The sequence below is a fragment of the Pseudonaja textilis genome, chromosome Z, assembly GCF_049901715.1.
Source record: "Pseudonaja textilis isolate UNSWEBS1 chromosome Z, rPseTex1.2, whole genome shotgun sequence".
NCBI lineage: Eukaryota > Metazoa > Chordata > Lepidosauria > Squamata > Elapidae > Pseudonaja > Pseudonaja textilis.
Genome location: NC_142008.1, coordinates 46832118 through 46850718, shown reverse-complemented (window position 1 = coordinate 46850718; position 18601 = coordinate 46832118). Strand labels below are relative to the sequence as shown.

Below are 18601 nucleotides of genomic sequence, written 5' to 3'. Positions count from 1 at the left end.
CAGTTCCTTGGAAAGGATTCGATAAGTAGATAAAAATGCCAAATCCAGTCTAACATCTGACTGTGTGACAAACCAAAATATTTATTCATGTTACATTTAAAAACTGTGGGGTCCCATCAGGGTGGGATGGGGGCAGAGGCAAGAGGTCATTGGAGGATCCCTGTGGTTGGTTATACAGTTATATGAATGACTGTGGGGGCATTGCAACTGCTGTAAGTTTGAACAGGGCTGTGTATCTATAGCTTTTTTTGTGTGGGGGAGTCTTTCATAACTTTGGCTGTTAATTGACTGGTCACAACTTAGAAACTATCTGTAAAGGACTATCAATTGAATTTGAATATGCAATAACACAAAGTAGTTAAATTGAAACCAGTTATTATAACTGTAAGGAATCAGTAATAATCAGTAATTGCTTTACAATAAAAATAATAGACTAGACCTTGTATCACATCAACAAAATTTAACTAATTACATCAAATAAAATTAAGCAATATGCATCATATAAGCAATAGAGGCATGTTACCAAGGCCAATCCAGAAGTCACAAGTTCCCAATTAGAAGAATATCTCTACTTCTCAAATCAAATTTAAAGTAAAACATAGTAGTATGTTTTATTTTCTAATTTCTAATCAACATTGGTAAGGAGAATTTGTTCTAATTCTATTATTTTTTTGAGATCCTCTGACTAACTTTTTCAGAATAGTTCAATAATTAATTAGCTTATGTGATAATGAAAGATCCAGTAAAAGTGACAGCATCAGACAGTACAGGCTGATTACCTGCTTATGGTGGCTCAGTGGCATATAGATTTGGATTTGCCTGTCAGAAAAGATTGAACAATAAATGAAGCAACATTGTCATTTCATACATTGCAGGCATATCGGAAAAGCTTAGGAGGAACTTCAGCCGACATAACATACGTGCACACTTCAAACCCTAGAATACACTAAGGCAGAAGCTTGTCCACCCCAAGGATAAAAAACCTAGACAGAAACTGAATAATGTGGTATATGCAGTACAATGCCTTGAGCCATGTGCAGTTCTGTACATTGAGGAAATGAAACAACCACTTCATAAATGCATGGCACAACATCGGAGAACAAACACACCAGGACTAGATTCACAGTTCATCTGCATTTAAGAGACACAGGCTACTCTTTTGAAGACAGGAAAACTCACATTTTGGATAGAGAGGATTGCAGGTTTGAAAGAGGGGTTAAAGAGGCCATCTATGTCAAAATTGAACAACTCCCAACAAAAGGGGAGACATCTATCTCCAGTCTGCAACACAGTCCTTTCAACAGTTCCAAGAAGGTTACACACAGGTGACCCGGATGACACAAATAAACCTCCTGTTGACCTTCAGGACCCGCTAAAAGAATGCAAATTGCCAGTTATCTGCTTCCATTCCCCACCATCCAGTCAGAGCTGAGGAAGCTTCTTGGATGAGAAGTGAAACATCTTCAAAGAAAAAAAAAAGAGAAAATCCAGTTGCCTCTTGAAAAAGCACCTTTGGGATAACCATATCCTGGATGACTGAGAATCTCCATAGGCAGTGACCATAGGGATGCTTCAGTAGTTGGAACTTTGACCACTAATTGTCCATTTGTTCAACTCCACTACAATTTTGAACAGTCACTGAATGAATGGTCATAATTTGACTGCACTTCCAGGAAAATATACTAAGAATACATTGGTAAATAGTTTTCTAGCACTCATTTAAGCTTGATTTCAACCGAACAATAGAGACCTAATATTAAACATAACAATATAAGCATGCCTGTGATATTCACATAAACTTGGTTTATTTCTATTGAGATTTTAAAAAAACTTTTGTTGTGTAAAACATTATGAACAAGGCAATATTTGGTAAGGTCTGTTTCTCTCTTCATGTAAAAAAGATGTACCAATCATTGATTTTACGAGAGCTAGTTTCATATAATATTGGTAGTTACCCTAAATAACAAAGAGATTTTTTTCCACAGGTGTTTGACCCCTGATGCAGAGATCCGTCCTGATATAGTAGAGGTCAGTTCAATGATTTCAGATGTTATGATGAAGTATTTAGATGGATTATCAAATTCCCAGCTTGTCTTGGAGAAGAAATTGGAACGTGAAAGAAGGCGTACTCAGAAATATTTCATGGAGGCCAATAGGAATGCAATAAAATGTCACCATCAACTTGCTGTGTTATCTCAGGTAAGGTAAACGTATATAGTTATTTTGTTACCAAGGCTACATTACATTCTCTGTTATTTGTTCCAAATTGTCAATAAGTATATATAATACAGCATTAGCCTGATCTCATACTTGTCATTTATAAAGTTTGCACCATGTTACCCAGCAAACAGCTGTATACATACAGTAATGTGAATAATTGGTTGCTGAAGCTAGAAAATCAAAACAGTATTTGTAACATCAAATGCTATGTTGTCTTTACATTTGAGATGGAAGCATGTATATTTTAATGCCCCCAATTTGCATTCCTGAAAGATTAAATATTGGATCTAATATTGTAAGACTAAAATTTTGAAAATTGAACAATATGAAGACACATAACTAGAAAATTAAAAGCAAATCATTGCATCATGAAAACATGACTTAAAAGACACTAGAGAGACAAAAATAACCCAGTAATGAAAGTAATTTTATGCCTCAAGTTCATTGGCTATTAATTTATAAATTCAGATATATCAATTTGGTCACATAATGCTTTCCAAGGTATACTTCAATAAAACAAGAGAAGTGGAAATTGTCTTTTACCTCAAAAAAGAGTATCTATTTACAAAAAAGACAAAAAGAATGGGAATTAACTGTCAAGATATAGCATTAGATAAAATCTTAACAGGAGCAGAGACAAAACAAATAAAGAAACTTTATAAAGGTCTACTTGACCATAAAATGTATGAAGAACAAGTTAAAGAATTGATGCTAATCTGGGCTAGAAACCTTGGACATAGTATAAACCTAGACCAATGGCAGCAAATTTGGGACTGAAACAAAAAGATTACATTAGCAACATTCTTGAAGGAAAATCTGTACAAGATGTTTTATGGGTGGTATTTCCCACCAGCTAGATTAACAAAAATGTATGGTAATCAATCGTCCATTTGCTGGAAATGCTTGAAAGAATGGGGTACTATGTGGGTGGGCACAGGTATTCTGGTATAAAATTTGGTCATGGTTAGAAGAAATGTTGGGACTAAAAATTAGCTATACACCAGAGATGTTCTTATTAGGAATAATAAAAGAGAACCTTAAGAAAGCAGATACGTACTTAATTATACACATAATCACTGCAGCAAGAATACTATTCGCCCAAACTTGGAAAACAAAAAAAATTCCAAGTGATGATGCTATGATAGATAAGGTTTTTCATTGCGCTGAATTAAATAGTTTGACACTAGAATTGAAAGAACAAGATAAATCAGAATACTATAAAGTTTGGAATAAAATTTACATATGGAGGGACATGAAAGGAAGCTCATAAAATTGAAATTAGAATTTAAGATGAAATAGAAATGAGGTATAAGAATAAGATTTAAAATGGTACAAAGCCTAAATGTATATATGTATATAAATGTTTATATTTTTTATCCTTTCTAGTGTAAAATGTTAAGACTGAAATGTATGTCAAAGAAATACACCATGTTCAATTATTTTTAATTATTTTCAATAAAAAATATTTAAAAAAAACAAAAGAGTATCTATTGTACTACATAGCTGGGAAAAAACAAATGTTAGTATTTCAACCTTAATTTCAACATTAAATAAAGCTTCTATGTGATATTCAGCATATTGGAATTACTTTGTAATTATTGCAGAGCATAGGCACGTTGGTGCGCTTATGCACGCCCCCTACAGACCTCTTAGGAAAGGGGTGAGGTCAATAGTAGACAGTCTAAGGTTAAAGTTTTTGGGGTTTGGGGAAAAAAACCACAGCGTCAGGTAGATATTCCATTCTGTTGCTGAAGTCGTATTTCCTGCAATCAAATTTGGTGTGATTAACCTTGAGTTTGTATCTATTGTTTGCTCTTGTATTGCTATGGTTGAAGCTGAAGTATTCATTGACAGGTAGGACATTGCAATGTATGATTTTATATACTATACTTAGATTGGACCGAAGGCGGCGTAGTTCTAGGTTTTCTAAGTCTAGAATTTTGAGTGGTGGCATAAGGTATTCTGCAACGAGTAGAGGAGTAGAGAACTCTTCTTGTGAAATATTTCTGGACTATCTCAACTGTGTTAATATCAGATACGTAATGTGGGTTCCAGATTGATGAGCTGTATTCGAGTATTGGTCTAGCAGATGTTTTGTATGCTCTAGTTCTTAGTGTATTATTACCAGAGAAAAAGCTATGTAAGATTAGGTTAACAACTCTTAACGCCTTTTTGGCTACGTAGTTACAGTGGGCTCTAGCACTTAGTCATTTGAGATGAGTACTCCAAGATCCTTGACAGAGTTTGGATCATCAACAAGGTCTTGACTATTCAGCCTGTATTTTATTTTCTGATTTATTTATTTTTTGCCAATATGTAGGACAGAGCATTTATTTGTTGAGATTTGAAGTTACAATTTGTTTGACCATTCTGATACATAGTCAAAGTCTTTTTGAAGGGTAGCAGTATTGTCTGTGGTGTTGAATAGCTTTACATAATCAGTGAAGAGAACGCAGTTGATTTTGATACGATCACAGAGGTCATTTATGTAGAGTACGAAAAGAGTTGGTCCTAGAACACTGCCTTGGGGGACACCACTGTTGATAGGTACAGAATTTGATGCTAGGATTACTTTCTGAATGTGGGAGGGACTTCTGGGAGATAGAAGGCTTTCTTCACTAACTGTGTTTTGTGATTTACAATTAAACCATTGACTTGCAGAGCTGTAAAATGAGCAGTCACTCTTTTGCAAGGAAACAAGTGCTTTAAAGACTTGCTAGAAAAAAAGAGATTTGGCCACCAGGCCACCTACATCTTTGGAGCAGCATGCTCCACATTATGTCGATCAATACTTAGAAATACCTGATTCTAATTCTGGGAAAGGTATAAGGATAGAGAAGGGACTAACCTAATAGCAAAGGTAGATGAATTTAGTTAAAGTACAATGGGTGTACAATAGGAAAACTTGAAAGTACAGGTTAGGATAGATAGATCATCATGGTATGATTTCCAGGAGGTGAAAACTACAGAATAATTCTTGGTAAGATAGTCAGGCATCCAAGTGCCACACCACATTTGTTTTATAAGCAATAAACAGCATGTGAATTGAGCTTGGAAGCCTGTGAATTGATTTGAAATAAATGTTATTCTTCAAAAATATCTGCCCTGATTAATAATCTGGCTGCTGGATATTGCAGCTAGTGAATCATCTTTAAGTCAGATAAAGCACATCTTCCAGATAAAGCACATTGCAGAAGGGTTTTAAATAGGAAATGGCCAAGTCTCAGCCCTTCCAAGCCCTTCCTGTCTTAACTAGACAGGAATCATGAGTAACTTGAAATAATTCTATTTTATTGTAAGGCTACATTAACATAATCTTGCACATCTGAATGTATAAACTTTCTACTGCCACTTTTAACTGCTTGATCAATTAAACCATGGGGGAGGGGGAAGCACTCTTTTTCCAATATCCTAAGAAGTATCTCTTCCTCTTATCCCCAATGGTAATGCACACATTTTATTACATGAGTCACAAAGACTTCATGGTCAAGGTATGGCCATAATTGAGGCTCCAATAGAGTTGGGTCAAGGCTTGTTTGGCAACAGCTTACATCTGCTGATCTAGCAAAAGTCCAGGATGAACTAATCACACACTAGCTTTTTCAGGAAAAGCACAACCATATCAGGAACAACTACTGAAGCTGATTTACTGGTCTAGAAATCCATGGTATTTAATGAGCAACTCTATTTTGATAAGGTTTAGTCTGGGATTGTTTCACCCCACTGAGCTCCTAACAACCTCCAGGCACTAGTTCAAGACCTCCATAGCATCTTTAGCCCTGTGTGGGGTGATGGTATACAGCTGATTGTCACCAACATACTAATGATAGTTCACCCCAAAGCATTGAATGACCTATTCCTATGATTTTTTATGGTTACTAATATGGAACAAGCACTGTAATATCCCACAGTGGAACAGCCAAGCCATAATAGATTTCAACTCCAACTGAAATGGATCTAGAAAATCTACTTCCTTTAGGATTGTCTGGAATTTAATCTGTATTACTTTCTCAAGTTTTTTTAAAAATATAAAAGATTGGAGAATAGATTAATATTGTCAAATAAATGTTAGCTTCTGCAGGAGAGAGTGTATCACTAATTATTTCAAGTCAGGTAGCATCACAACCATCATAAATAACTATCATCTGAACATATGATCTAAATCATATAGAAGTTCCAGCACTACTTGAAATGTGTTTTAAAATGAGAAACAGAAACTGTAGACACCAAAGAGAATGGCATGAAGGTCATTGCCACAAACAAATAGGAGAAAGAAAGGCAAAATTTGAACTTTGATTTTCTATAAACTGGCCTTGAATTTGACATAAACTGACACATTTCTTTCATAATGGTTTCATAATTTTTATATAGTAATTCTTATTAAAATGTGTTTCTTTAGAAAGTTATTCATTACACTGTCTTGCCCAGCTGGTAGAAAGAAGCTTGATTGCCACAATTAAAATAGCTAAGGAACATTTATGAAATTTCATGGATACCACTTAGCGCGAACTTCACAGATTAGTGTTGTAAGAGCAAATTATTTATATTCTTAAAGAACTGTTTTTATTATTTTACAGGAACGTTATGAAAAATCAAGTCTCAGTAGCAGTAGTAGTGGAGCAGCTAGTTTAAAAAGTGAATTTTCTGAAAATATTGATATTCTATCTGAAAACCTCCATAAATTTTCTGGAAAAGATGAAGAGAAGGATGAAACCCTGTCAGATGATAACTGCATTTTAGAAAACACAGAAAAAGGTAAGATTAAACAAGAAATGTTTAGTAATCCCGATCATAATTGCAGGAAAGGGTTAATTTCTGCTTTTATTTTTACAAAGATATTTTCTCGGAATTTGGTGATGAATTGGATATTGCAGATCATTCTAGCAGTTCTAGTTCAAGTCCCCTTAAAGAGTCAGCATTTGGTAAGTTCCTTTAATAATAATTTTGAATTGTTGATATTGTTAATTGGAAGCTATTAGTGATGACAAAAACGTTGCTGTATTATCTGAACAGTAGTAAGATAGCACACATGAATCATAAATGAAAACATAATGATCCTACAGTTTCAGAATAAATTTGGAAAGACCAAATGAGACAGTCTAAAGCCAAAAACAAAAGAAGAACTTGATTTAAAAATTAGGGATTTACCTAAAAATCACCCATAATCAAATTAATATGGTGTAAGAAGTTCCAAATTTAACTAATGCTGCACATTTGATAGCGTAGTCTTTTATCTGCTTTAAGTGAAGCTGGAAGATATTGATTGTTGCAAAGTCTGTCCCATGGGCTATCTTCATAGAGGTTTTTGCACATGCTTGTAAATGTGTTAAACTGTAAATAAACTGTTCTATAATGTGAATATGAAGTCAGCATTTACAATAGTATTTTACTATTTATGCAGTTTATTTATGGCATAAACAAATTGAATAAGTATCAAATTTAAAGGGTTTTTATGTTTGAAAAGGCATGATCTGTGTTGTAAAAAGTAAAGCTGAGCATTAAGATAAGTGATCCTTTCAATCAATCAGAGCTGGAAGGGATCTTGGAGGTCTTCTAGTCAACCTCCCTGCTCAAACAGGAGACCCTATATCATTTCAGGTAGGTGGCTATCCAGTCTTTTTTTAAAACCTCCAGTGACAAAGCATCTACAACCTCTGAAGGCAAGCACTTCCACTGGTTAATTGTCCTCACTGTTAGGAAGTTTCTCCTTAGTTCTAGGTTGCTTCTCTCTTTGATTAGTTTTCATCCATTGTTTCTCTTTCCTGCCCCTGCTGCTTTGGAAATAAGTTAACCCCCTCTTCTTTGTGGCAGCCCCTCAAATACAGGATACTGCTGTCATGTCACCGCTAGCCTTTCTTTTCTCTAGACTTGTTCTACCCAATTCTTGCAAACATTCATATGTTTTTGTCTCTAGGCTCTTAATCATCTAAGCTTCTCCTCTCACTTTTTTCCATAGTAAAGATACATTTGATATGTATCTTTACTGTGATAGTAACAGTATACAATAAGTTTTTCCTTGATGTCTATTATATTTTTCAAGAATGAATAATTGTATGAAATAAATTCTTATAAATGAAATTAATATCAAAGAACACTTACATTTGATAAAAAGATGGAAGTTTTATAACTTCAACTATTCATGATTACTCATTATATCTAAATCTCTCTATCTAATTATATATTTTTGGAACATTAATTCTCAAAGGGGATTTGTAAGATCTGAGCTTTTAATCTTAATTTGAGAAGATTCAAATAATATTTTGAATAGGGATATATACCCTGTGAAAAACTTTTCAATCTGAGCATTTTTCAACCAAACTTCCACATCAGTAGATGTCTAGCCTTTTAGATTTTTCCAGTTAAAGTACAACAGAAGTTAATACAGGAAAATGATAAGAAAAAAGAACCATTTGTTCTTAGCAACGATTACAACAGCACCAAAAAAAAGCAATTTACACCTGGTCCTCACACATATAATTGTCACAGCAGGCTTATAGTCATGTGATCAAAATTAGAATGCTTGGCAACCGGTATGTATTTACAATAGTAACAGTGTCCTGGGATCATGTGATTGCCATTGTAACCTTCCCAACACATTTCCAACAACCAAAGTCAATGGGGGAAGCCAGATTCTCTTAGTGACTACATGATTCTCGTAACAACTGCAGTGATTTGTTCCATAACCATCATAAAAAAAGTTTGGAAAAAAATCAGCATTAGCTCATTTAATATTATAATTACAAGTCTAAGAGAGAAATTGGAATGGAGAGTATGTAGTGTTTTTTTTCTTTTTCATTCTGAATGAAGGTAGATTTGCTTACTTTGAATTCTGATCCAGAAAAGATATATATCAGACAAGAAAATAATTTGCTTTCTTAAATGTACAATATGTACAGTAAAAATGCAGTGAAAAGAAATTAGATACAATTATTGCATCTGATAGATTGTAAAAGTAAAAGTTTACCCTGTGCAGTCATGCCAGACTCTAAGGAGTGGTGCTTATCTCCATTTCCTCGCTGAGAGAGTCAGTTTTGTCTAAATATGCTTCCGTGGTCATGTGGCTGGCATGACTATATGCCGAAGCATATGAATCACTGTTACATTCCCATCAAAGTGATGCTTTCAAACTGCTAGGTTAGAAGGAGCAAAAATAAAAGCCACCCTGTCACATGGTACTTGGGTCTTAAACTGCCAACATTCCCTTTGACAAATCTCAGTGTCTTAACTACTAGGCCACCAAATACCCTCTAACAAATTATATGGCCAGCAAATAGAATATTTCTATGCTTTGTCAAGTATGGTTAAAATGTGATATTTAGATGTGATACTTAGTATGAATGATGATGCTCTGTTTACTTGTATTTAGAGTTGTCTTTTATTGCCAGAATATATTTTTACAAATTACTATGGTAGGATGCAAATGCTAGAAGAAAAAAATTTTATGCAGTGGTGGGATTCAAATTTTGTTACTACCAGTTCTGTGGGCATGGCTTGGTGGGCGTGGCAGGGGAAGGATACTGTAAAATCTCCAGTCAGAGGTGGTATTTGCCGGTTTTTCAAACTACTCAAAATTTCTGCTACTGGTTCTCCAGAACTGGTCAGAACCTGCTGAATACCACCTCTGATTTTGTGAATTTAGAATGTTTGTAGACTTGTATACCTTCATTCTTTTGTTACAGGTATAAAACGCAGCTTAAGTGCTTATGAAAGACAGCCTCAGGCAAGGTAAGTTTAAAATCTTATCAAATGTAAATTGTTTGCTTCTCTTATTTTGAATTAATCTTGAATCTGTAGTACATCAATATTGAAATTTTCAAAAAATATAATTTTCAAAATACGTAAAACATACTAGCAGTTTAGTAACATATAAAATTATTGTAGCAATAATACATACAACATATAAGATGATATTCATATATTTAAAAAATCCTTCACAAAACAAATCTCAGAAGGTTTATTTTTTATTGTTTCAGTGGTATAAATGTCTTAAAATAAATTGGCAGAATAGAAGCATAAATTATTATTACAACATTTTATTATGGTAATTGTGATACATATTTTATCCATTGCAAAAATATTTTTCATATTCTTTTTCAAAGTATATTCAGAATAGGAGTATACAATATTTTATTGTCCAAAGGCCACCCTTAGTTTTGAGCATCACACTGGAAAGCACATTTTCCAAAGTACTGACTGCTCCTACAAGACAATTTAATCTGATCTAATTTGCATTTAAGCTAAATTAAAAATAAATATAGTTAAAATGATAACCCCCCCATTATGCATTTAAAGCTGTTCACCTTTTATCAGAATTTCTTTTTACTAAACATTATTGCCATATTTAAAGCTGTTAGAGACAGTATATGATAAGGCCTTAAGCTAAGTGGTGCTAACTAAAATGTTAAACAATATGAACGTGCATTTTTTGGCATCAGCATTCTACAGAGCACTGTATAGATTTAGTAAAGAAAAGTTAATACAACTCTTAAATTAACTGCCTTTTTTAGATTTGCTCAGGAACAGGAAAAAAGGGCTGTTTTAAGAAATAGCAGAGAGGTTCTAAATGCTTAGGATTGTACAAGGACCAGAACATTTCTTTCAGACAGTCTTTGAAGATGCACAGGCCATCTAATAATACTACATAATAAGAAAAATAGATAAGTACTTTTTAATGTATGTGTGTTTCTTTGTAAACTTTTGATAAAATTGGAGCCATTATACATAAGACTCCCAGGTGATTTTCTTTCCAGGCATTGATACAATTTATATGCTAAATTTCTCACACAATTATTATTTAAAAGATTATTCTTGCTTAATACCCTTTCTATTTTTGCAGAGATTACACTAGAATTCCAGGATTCAGACCAAGACCCGGTAATTTCACTTCTGCCACTATTTTTTGAAAAGATTTCCATCTTGAATTTCTTCTAATCTTATTTTTAAATTGTGTTAGTTTCACATGCAGTTTTTTCTTTTATTTCTTCAGCTTTGCTGCCCCTTGATCTGCTTCTGAAAGCACCTTCGTTCATGTTCAGGGCCCACGTTAAGAGAATAGAGGACTCGTTAGTGACAGGGTGGAAATCCCATAGTTTTCCTGCTGTGATTCTGCGCAATCTGAAAGATCATGGTAGTACTTAAAAATATCACTTCATCATTAAGCAAGTTATGAATAGAATATAGATTTACAGAAAAGTTATAAATAGTGAGATGCTGTATTAAAGAAAAAGTCTTACATAAATAACATTATGTAGAACACTAAAAAAAGATCTAATTTATTAGACACCTGGAATCTTAACAGTATAGAAAAAGATGGGACAAAGAATGGTTTCTAAGTTTAATTGGAGCAGTTCAAGAAAAAAATGGAATGAAGATGCCAGGTGGACAAAAGAAATTTTGAGATAGCAACAGTAGATAATTGTTCAATGTTATTAGGTATTATCCCTACCTTTTGGCTGCCCTGCACCCTGTCTTGCAGTAAGTGCCCCAGAACTGTGCAATTCTGGGACTGTTTACCATGTTGCATCTCAGGAGCTTCTTGGTGCACTGTAGCTCTGAGACTGCTAAAAGCTCTGAGCTGCAGCAAGAAGCCTCAGCTTTCCCTGGAAGCCCCAGTTGTCCTAAAAATGCAGCGTAAAACTGTACCACTGCAGGAAGCCCCAGCCATCCAAAGAGCATAGCAGAAAGCAACAGCACCCCAAAAAGCCAATCACTCCAGTAGCACAGCACAAGCCACAACTGCCACAGCTCAGCTGTAGTCATCCTCACCATCCTGTACTCCGAGGCTCTAGCTATCCTACACCCCACTATTCTAGCGGACTTTTGTCATTTTCTTGCTCCCACTGTTGATAAGGCATGCTTTTTCACAAGACAGCTTCTGGTCACATGATGTCATCTTCCCTAGATTTCACAAGAAAACCACTGTTTGTGATCTTGGAAAGAAAACCTTGTGTGGGCAGCAGTTGTCCCACAAAGGGTTAGGCTGAGCATACTTAGCCAGACGTGGGAGCAAGAAGATGATGTATGTCAGCTAGAATGGTAGGGGCCAAAGGCAAGTTAGGGCACCATATGCAAATTACCAATTTCCCAAGTGCACGGAGTGTTATTTTTTTCCCACAAGAAAGAAAATGCTTTATTCAGGTGATCCTTGTTTGTTTAAAGTTCCAAAATGCAATATCTGTTTTAAACAAAAGTAATTTTTTTAATTCTTACCTTTTTTCAGAATTCTTATAATGCTCTGCAATAGTTATTCCGATTCTATATTTCACAAATATGCTGAAAACCAATCCATTTTTATTTGGACTAGGATGAATCTGGCGTAAGAGATGGAAAAGTGTGAATGAAACCTTTCTAGACACTTTTTGAAAGTTCATAATTTCTCTAAATAGGTTGTTAGTACCATAAAATAAGACAGGGAAATCTTCCATCTCAATCTCTTCTGTTTTTTGCGCTCTTTCCTCCATTTTTACATTTACAAGATTCAAGCTGAATAAGATGATCCAGTTCTTAAAAGGTCTTTCTAAGCCAAAAGGTGCTTTACAGGTGATCCACAACTTTGACTGTAATGGAGACTACTAATTATAATTACAAGGGCTGATAGCAATTAAACAAGACAGTCTCACCGAAAGATCCACACTCCTTGCTTTTCTTGATATAGTCATTAAAACTATGTTGGGGTTCATAAGTGGACCATATGGTGCATCAGTGTGGAGGAAGCTTGGGAGATCTAGTGCAGGTTCAGGCCAGGGGTGGGATTCTACCAATTCGCAGCTATTCGCTAGAACCGGTTGTTAACATTCTAAGCAGTTCAGAGAACCGGTTGTTAGAAGAAATTACAGGCCTAATCCTGTAAGAAGGCAGGAAGGAAACATTCTGGTGTTGCTTACAGAAACTGCCTCTCCATTAACCCTTATTACATTCTTGGCAGGACTAGACTTCCTGTTTCAGGAACTTGTCTGGAGTTTTTCTCTCCTCCTTTGCTGGTACTTTGCTTGTGTGGAATAACCATTCAAAGTTACAATGGCACTGAAAAAGGTGACATGACCATTTTTCACACTTACGACTGTTGCAGCATCCCCACAGTCATGAGAGGCCAGGTGAGGAGATGCGTGCCTTGATGTGAGTGATATTGAGTTGGCCACGCCCAGCCAAAAACATGACCACCAAGCCATGTCCACCTAGTCACATGACCACCCAGCCACACCCACCACCTAAGCCACGCCCACAGAACCAGTTATTAAAAATTTTGAATCCCACCCTTGGTTCAGGCCCACCTGCCCTGAACTTCTTAAGACCTCCATCATCCCCTGAGACACTTCATGTTCTGTTTCCTATCCCTTGGAGTTCCAATAGCCCTTGGATCTGCTTATTCCCCATATCCTGCAGGCCTTTTCCCCTCTCCACCAGGTCTCTACCCACCTTAGGCTTACTTCTCATTCCATCACCAAAGTGGGCTTATCTTTTGAAGATCCCTGAAGCTCCAGAGGTTTCCTAACTACATTAGGGCAGCACAATGACTCCCCCCTCCATATGGCTGCCTTCCAGAAGTAGCTGCCATTTCTATATGACTGCAAAGAATTGGTGAGTTGAAAGTGGTGGCCACTTCTGGGGCACAGACATGCAACCCAGGGACAAGAGTGGAATGGGGCAATTCATCAGGGCCAGCTGTCCATTGTCAGTTCACTATTGTCAAGTCACCCCCACCAAGTCATCACAGGACAACTCAACAAGGTTAATTTGCTTCAGGGGCAACTTTCTGTGGCAGCCGGAGGGAGAGCTGGGCAAGTGGGCAGATGAGTGTGTCAATGGTTTGCCTAATGAACCCAACAAATATAGACACCTTCTGGAACTTTGAAATTCTAAAAACAGAACTTCATTGAATATACCATTTTGGCACTGAAGAAAGCAAAACCTGCTCTAACTTTTCCCACGCAACCCTGCATAGTTGAAGAATAAATTACTCCCCTCCTCCCACTAGACTGGTCACATTGTCCAATTATGAATTGTCCTTTTGTTTTGAGAACAATTTATGTCTTGGCTGACACTTGCAATAGTGTCTTTCATAGGTACTTGGCTCTCACAGTTGAAATTTCGAGCCTTAACATTCCTACTTCCCCTTCCCTCCCCCCTTTTCCTTGACAAGTTGAAAAGTGCTAATATCCACAGGAAGCATAAGCGAATTAAATCTGACAGAGTGAGTAGGTGGGCAGAGTGGCAGTGGCAGCCAGGGGGCTTCCTATTTGCATAACCCTGCCACCACTGCCCAAGCTACCATGCTGAGCTCCAGGCCATTTGGAGTTCAGACTATTTGGCAGCAGCGGCAGTGGGTGGGGCAACTGGCCAATAGATAGTGGTGGCCAGGTACATCTCATTTTTTTATACTCTCTGATGCTGTTGCTGCTGCCATGTCAATCTCTTGGAGTTTCCGGAGCTTGCTACTGCAGCAGCACTGGCAAGGGGTGTGAAAATGGGATGTGCCTCCTCCTGGCTGCCTGCCCCCACCCCCAGTGCTGCCATCAAATGGCTCAGAGCTCAGAACTGAATGTCTCAGAGCTCAATACCACAGCAATGGCAGTTGCAGGAGTTGTAAGGGATGTGCAAATGGGAATCCCCTGGCCACCCCTGTTCTGTGCTCTACCTGCCTGTTCGTTTGCCCACCCACCCACCCAGGTCTTCCTCTGGCTACCTGCATGAGTTGTCTCTTCAATGAAATGGCTATGTTGAGTTGTCCTGAAATGACTTGGTGGTGAGTTGGCAGAGGTAACTTGATAGTGATCTGGCTACAATGAGTGGCCATGCCAAGTTGTCCTAGATCTGGACAGATTATCTGTCCTCCTTCCCCAGCATGAGGTCTGATAATTTTCACAAGATAAATGTACTTATGGATGGATGAGCGGGCAGGCTTAAGGTCTCTGGGGACTGGGGGGCAGGATGGAAAGAAGAGACATGGAGGAGCAGTTCCAGCATCACTGTGGTCAGTTATAACACAGAATGACATGGAAAGGCACTACAGGGACCATAACTTTGAAACGTGGGGGTAAATATTTTTGGATAGGTCTGTCATAATTTCAATGGGCCACTATTTAAATGAGGGCTTTCTATTTTTTCTTTTATCAGTGATAATTTTTCATCACCGATAATTAAATAAGAGTTTTCTGTATTTTCCTTTTTCAGTGATGATTTTTAAAGATGCTTGAACACTCCATTAATGCTACGAATGTTGAGAGCTGCATTCGTTATTATTTTTCATTCCTTCTGAAAAATGAATGAAAAACAACTACATGCTCTAGGGACAATTAACTGTAGGTGGGTTGTTTTTTTTGGAGAGTGAAAAAAGCATTATGTTTTATGATAGGAATGGAAGAAACAAGGAAAATCAAACTATATTTACAGAAGTTCAGAATATTGGTAGAAATAGCTTATTTTTTCTCTTTCCCTCTACCTCATAAATAGGTGAAAATATGAGGAAAGTTTGTCCTTGGTTAACATTAGCACAAACACTAGAAAATGAGGGCTGGAACCAAAGAATTACAAAGGAGAACTTCATGGGGACTGTATTTTTTTAAGGAACTTCCTCTGCAAGTCTGTTCACACAGTTCTGAAATTCTTTTTTTTTCTGCCTAGGTTTGATTACTTCCACACTACTATTTTTTTAGTCTGTCAATATCTTTTAAAAAGAACACTAATTATTTTGTGCTACATATAAGTACTAATTAATATTTTAACTAATATTAATTAGTACTTATATGCAACACTGTGATGACCCGGGGCCTGGCACAAAACCAACAAAGTCACAAAAATGGGTAAAGTCCCTTTAATACCTCCAGCTTGGCCCCCAATGTCCAGCTGGAGATCAAACTCTTCCAAAACAGTCTACAAAGGGAAGAAATGCAGTCCAAACCCGAAGTACAGATAAATTAGAAATAAAAAACCCAACACAAACTATGCTGAAGTAACACAGCAGGCCAGGATAATAAATTTCAGACTTCCAAAAGATAACAAAGCACACACAGTTGGGAGGATACCAAAACCCAGATAAGCCTCGACAAAGATAATGCACACTTTGCTTCCAGCAAGGTGCTGTGTGCAAACACCCTTCTTATATTCTGTTCTCCCAGCTGCAACTAATGAAAGAGATCAGGGCCTTTTTCTCTCCCGTAAGCCACTTGCTCCCTTCTCTGTTCCTCCCTAGGACGAAGAGGGGGTAGCCCTGGGTCTTCCTCTGAATGCCCAGCAGGACTGTGTCCTTTCCCCCGTTTCTTCCACACCACCGGAGCCACACTCCCACTCCCTTCCAGCTCCTCAATCTCCCCCTCAGAATCAGACTCCAACAAGGGCATGACGCAACACAAAGTACTTTATGTTCTTTATAATATACTTTGTGTCCTATAATCATGGGAAAAATGAAGATAGAAAACTGTACCAGTCTCTCTCCTTTAATTAATGAAATATACAGTAAATTCCTATGTAATTTTACATCATAAAATGGATTTAATCTGGATTTCGTAGTGAATATAGAGCAGTGATCACCAACTGGTGGGCCATGAGAAAATTTTGGTGGGCCACAGAGAAATCTCACCCCCAGAGCACCCCCCCAAAGCAATTAATCCAGGCTGTGCAGAAACACAAGGCTGCACCACCCACATAGCCCGTGGGAACCCTCCCCGCCCACTCACTCCTTGCCCGGTAAACTTGCCTGCTAAATTTCTATTTTTCCTTTTTCCAACCATCATCTGTTCTGCTGTGCTGGGAGATTTAGATTAGCTAGGAAGCAGGAAATGGTTGGATTTCTTGCTTTCTAGCTAGTCTTTAGATCTTCAGCTCTGCTTTTAAGTACAGCCAAACCTTAGGACTGTAGGTTTGCTTGAAAGCAAATTCAGTGCAGATTCACGGCAAGCAAATTCAGTGCAGACTCACAGCAAGCAAATTTGAGAGTCTGATCTAGCCGGTGGCTGATAGATAGATCACTGAATGATCCTGTGAGCAACTCAATCTGGCTGTTTTGCCTGATTTTAGGTAAAAGTTGCTCCTTTTTATAAAAAATTCAATATTTACATACATGGTATGTTGTGAGTTAATTTTGTAAGTTTGCTTGCTAGCAAATTTTATGTGACAGACTGAGCTAGCCGATGGCAGATAGATAGATCTTTGAATGAATTTGTGATTCTGTGAGCAACTCAATCTGCCTGCCTGCTTTGCCTGATTTTGGGTAAAAGTTGCTCTTTTTTATAAAAAAAAATCAATATTTATATATTTTATAATATTTACATACAAGCCATGCCCAGTCAGTTGCATGACCACCAAGCCACACCCACAAATTAGGCCACGCCCACAAAACCAGTTAGTGGTCCCTGGGATCTAAAATTATAAGTTTGGTGATCCCTGAGGTCCAAAAGGTTGGTGACCCCTGATATAGAGGATGATTTTGAAATACAGAGGGGAAAATCAATTGCCAAAGAAACAATCAGATAGCTGAACCTTGAGCCCAGACTTAGAATGTGGTTTATGGAGGGAAAAACCTTCAAGATAGCATCCCCTCATAAATTCACAAGATGAAACAGGAAGGCAAATATTTTCTGATTTGCAAGATTCTATTACTATAGCAATTTTTAAATTTTTATTTATTTATATCCTGCTTTAATTACTTTGATAAGTAACTTAAGGCAGCTAAAATGTTTAATACTCCTTTCTCCTCTTATTTTTCCTACAACAATAGCCATGTGAGATGAGTTGGACTGAAAGAGAATGATTGACCCAAAATCACCCAGACAGCTTTTGTGCCTAAGGTGGAACTAGAATTCATGATCTCCTGATTTCTAGCCTGCTGCCTAGCCACTAGTCCAAAATGACTAATAAATACTAATATTTATTTATTTATTAAATTTATATGCTGCCCATTTCACTGCCGAAAGTAATTCTAATTAAAAAATAATACTAATAAATATTATTTATTAATAAATGAATAAATATTAATAAAATAAATACTAATGAAAGTATCTGTAGGTCTATACAGTATTTGTTTCTTAGTTCATTCTATCTTATAAGGCAAATAGATCCTCATGTATATGCATTCTGGGAGAATATTTTTTCCTCCCACAATCATTCCTTTACCTGCTCCATATAAATAACATCACATCAGCAGGTTGCTATATTTGTGCTTATGTGTTCAATAATTGGATGAAAGTTTCAGCCTTTAAATTGTCTCCTCAAGTTTGTTTTCTTAATACATTTAGTGAAATGTATTTAATACATTACGCATAGAATATCACAGATGGATCCTAATTTTTCAATAGAAAATTCATAGCATTGTTCTCAAGAAGCATTCAATGTATTCTACATTATCTTTTTACTCTATTGCTATTATTATCATGTTTCTTTCAGTTAT

General features: G+C 36.6%; 1 protein-coding gene across 2 annotated transcripts in view; it reads left to right on the top strand.

Moving 5' to 3' along the window:
* The window catches only part of NEK10 (NIMA related kinase 10), a 221231-nt gene that overhangs the window by 143069 nt on the left and 59561 nt on the right, over positions 1-18601 (top strand). Inside the window, exons 26-31 of one of the 2 annotated variants that reach the window (XM_026708233.2) lie at positions 1986-2199; positions 6798-6975; positions 7056-7142; positions 9900-9945; positions 11057-11094; positions 11207-11347. In XM_026708233.2, the coding sequence (XP_026564018.1) occupies positions 1986-2199; positions 6798-6975; positions 7056-7142; positions 9900-9945; positions 11057-11094; positions 11207-11347 (704 nt within the window). The remainder of the gene's footprint in view (positions 1-1985; positions 2200-6797; positions 6976-7055; positions 7143-9899; positions 9946-11056; positions 11095-11206; positions 11348-18601) is intronic. The other variant, XM_087916775.1, reaches the window with a different exon arrangement.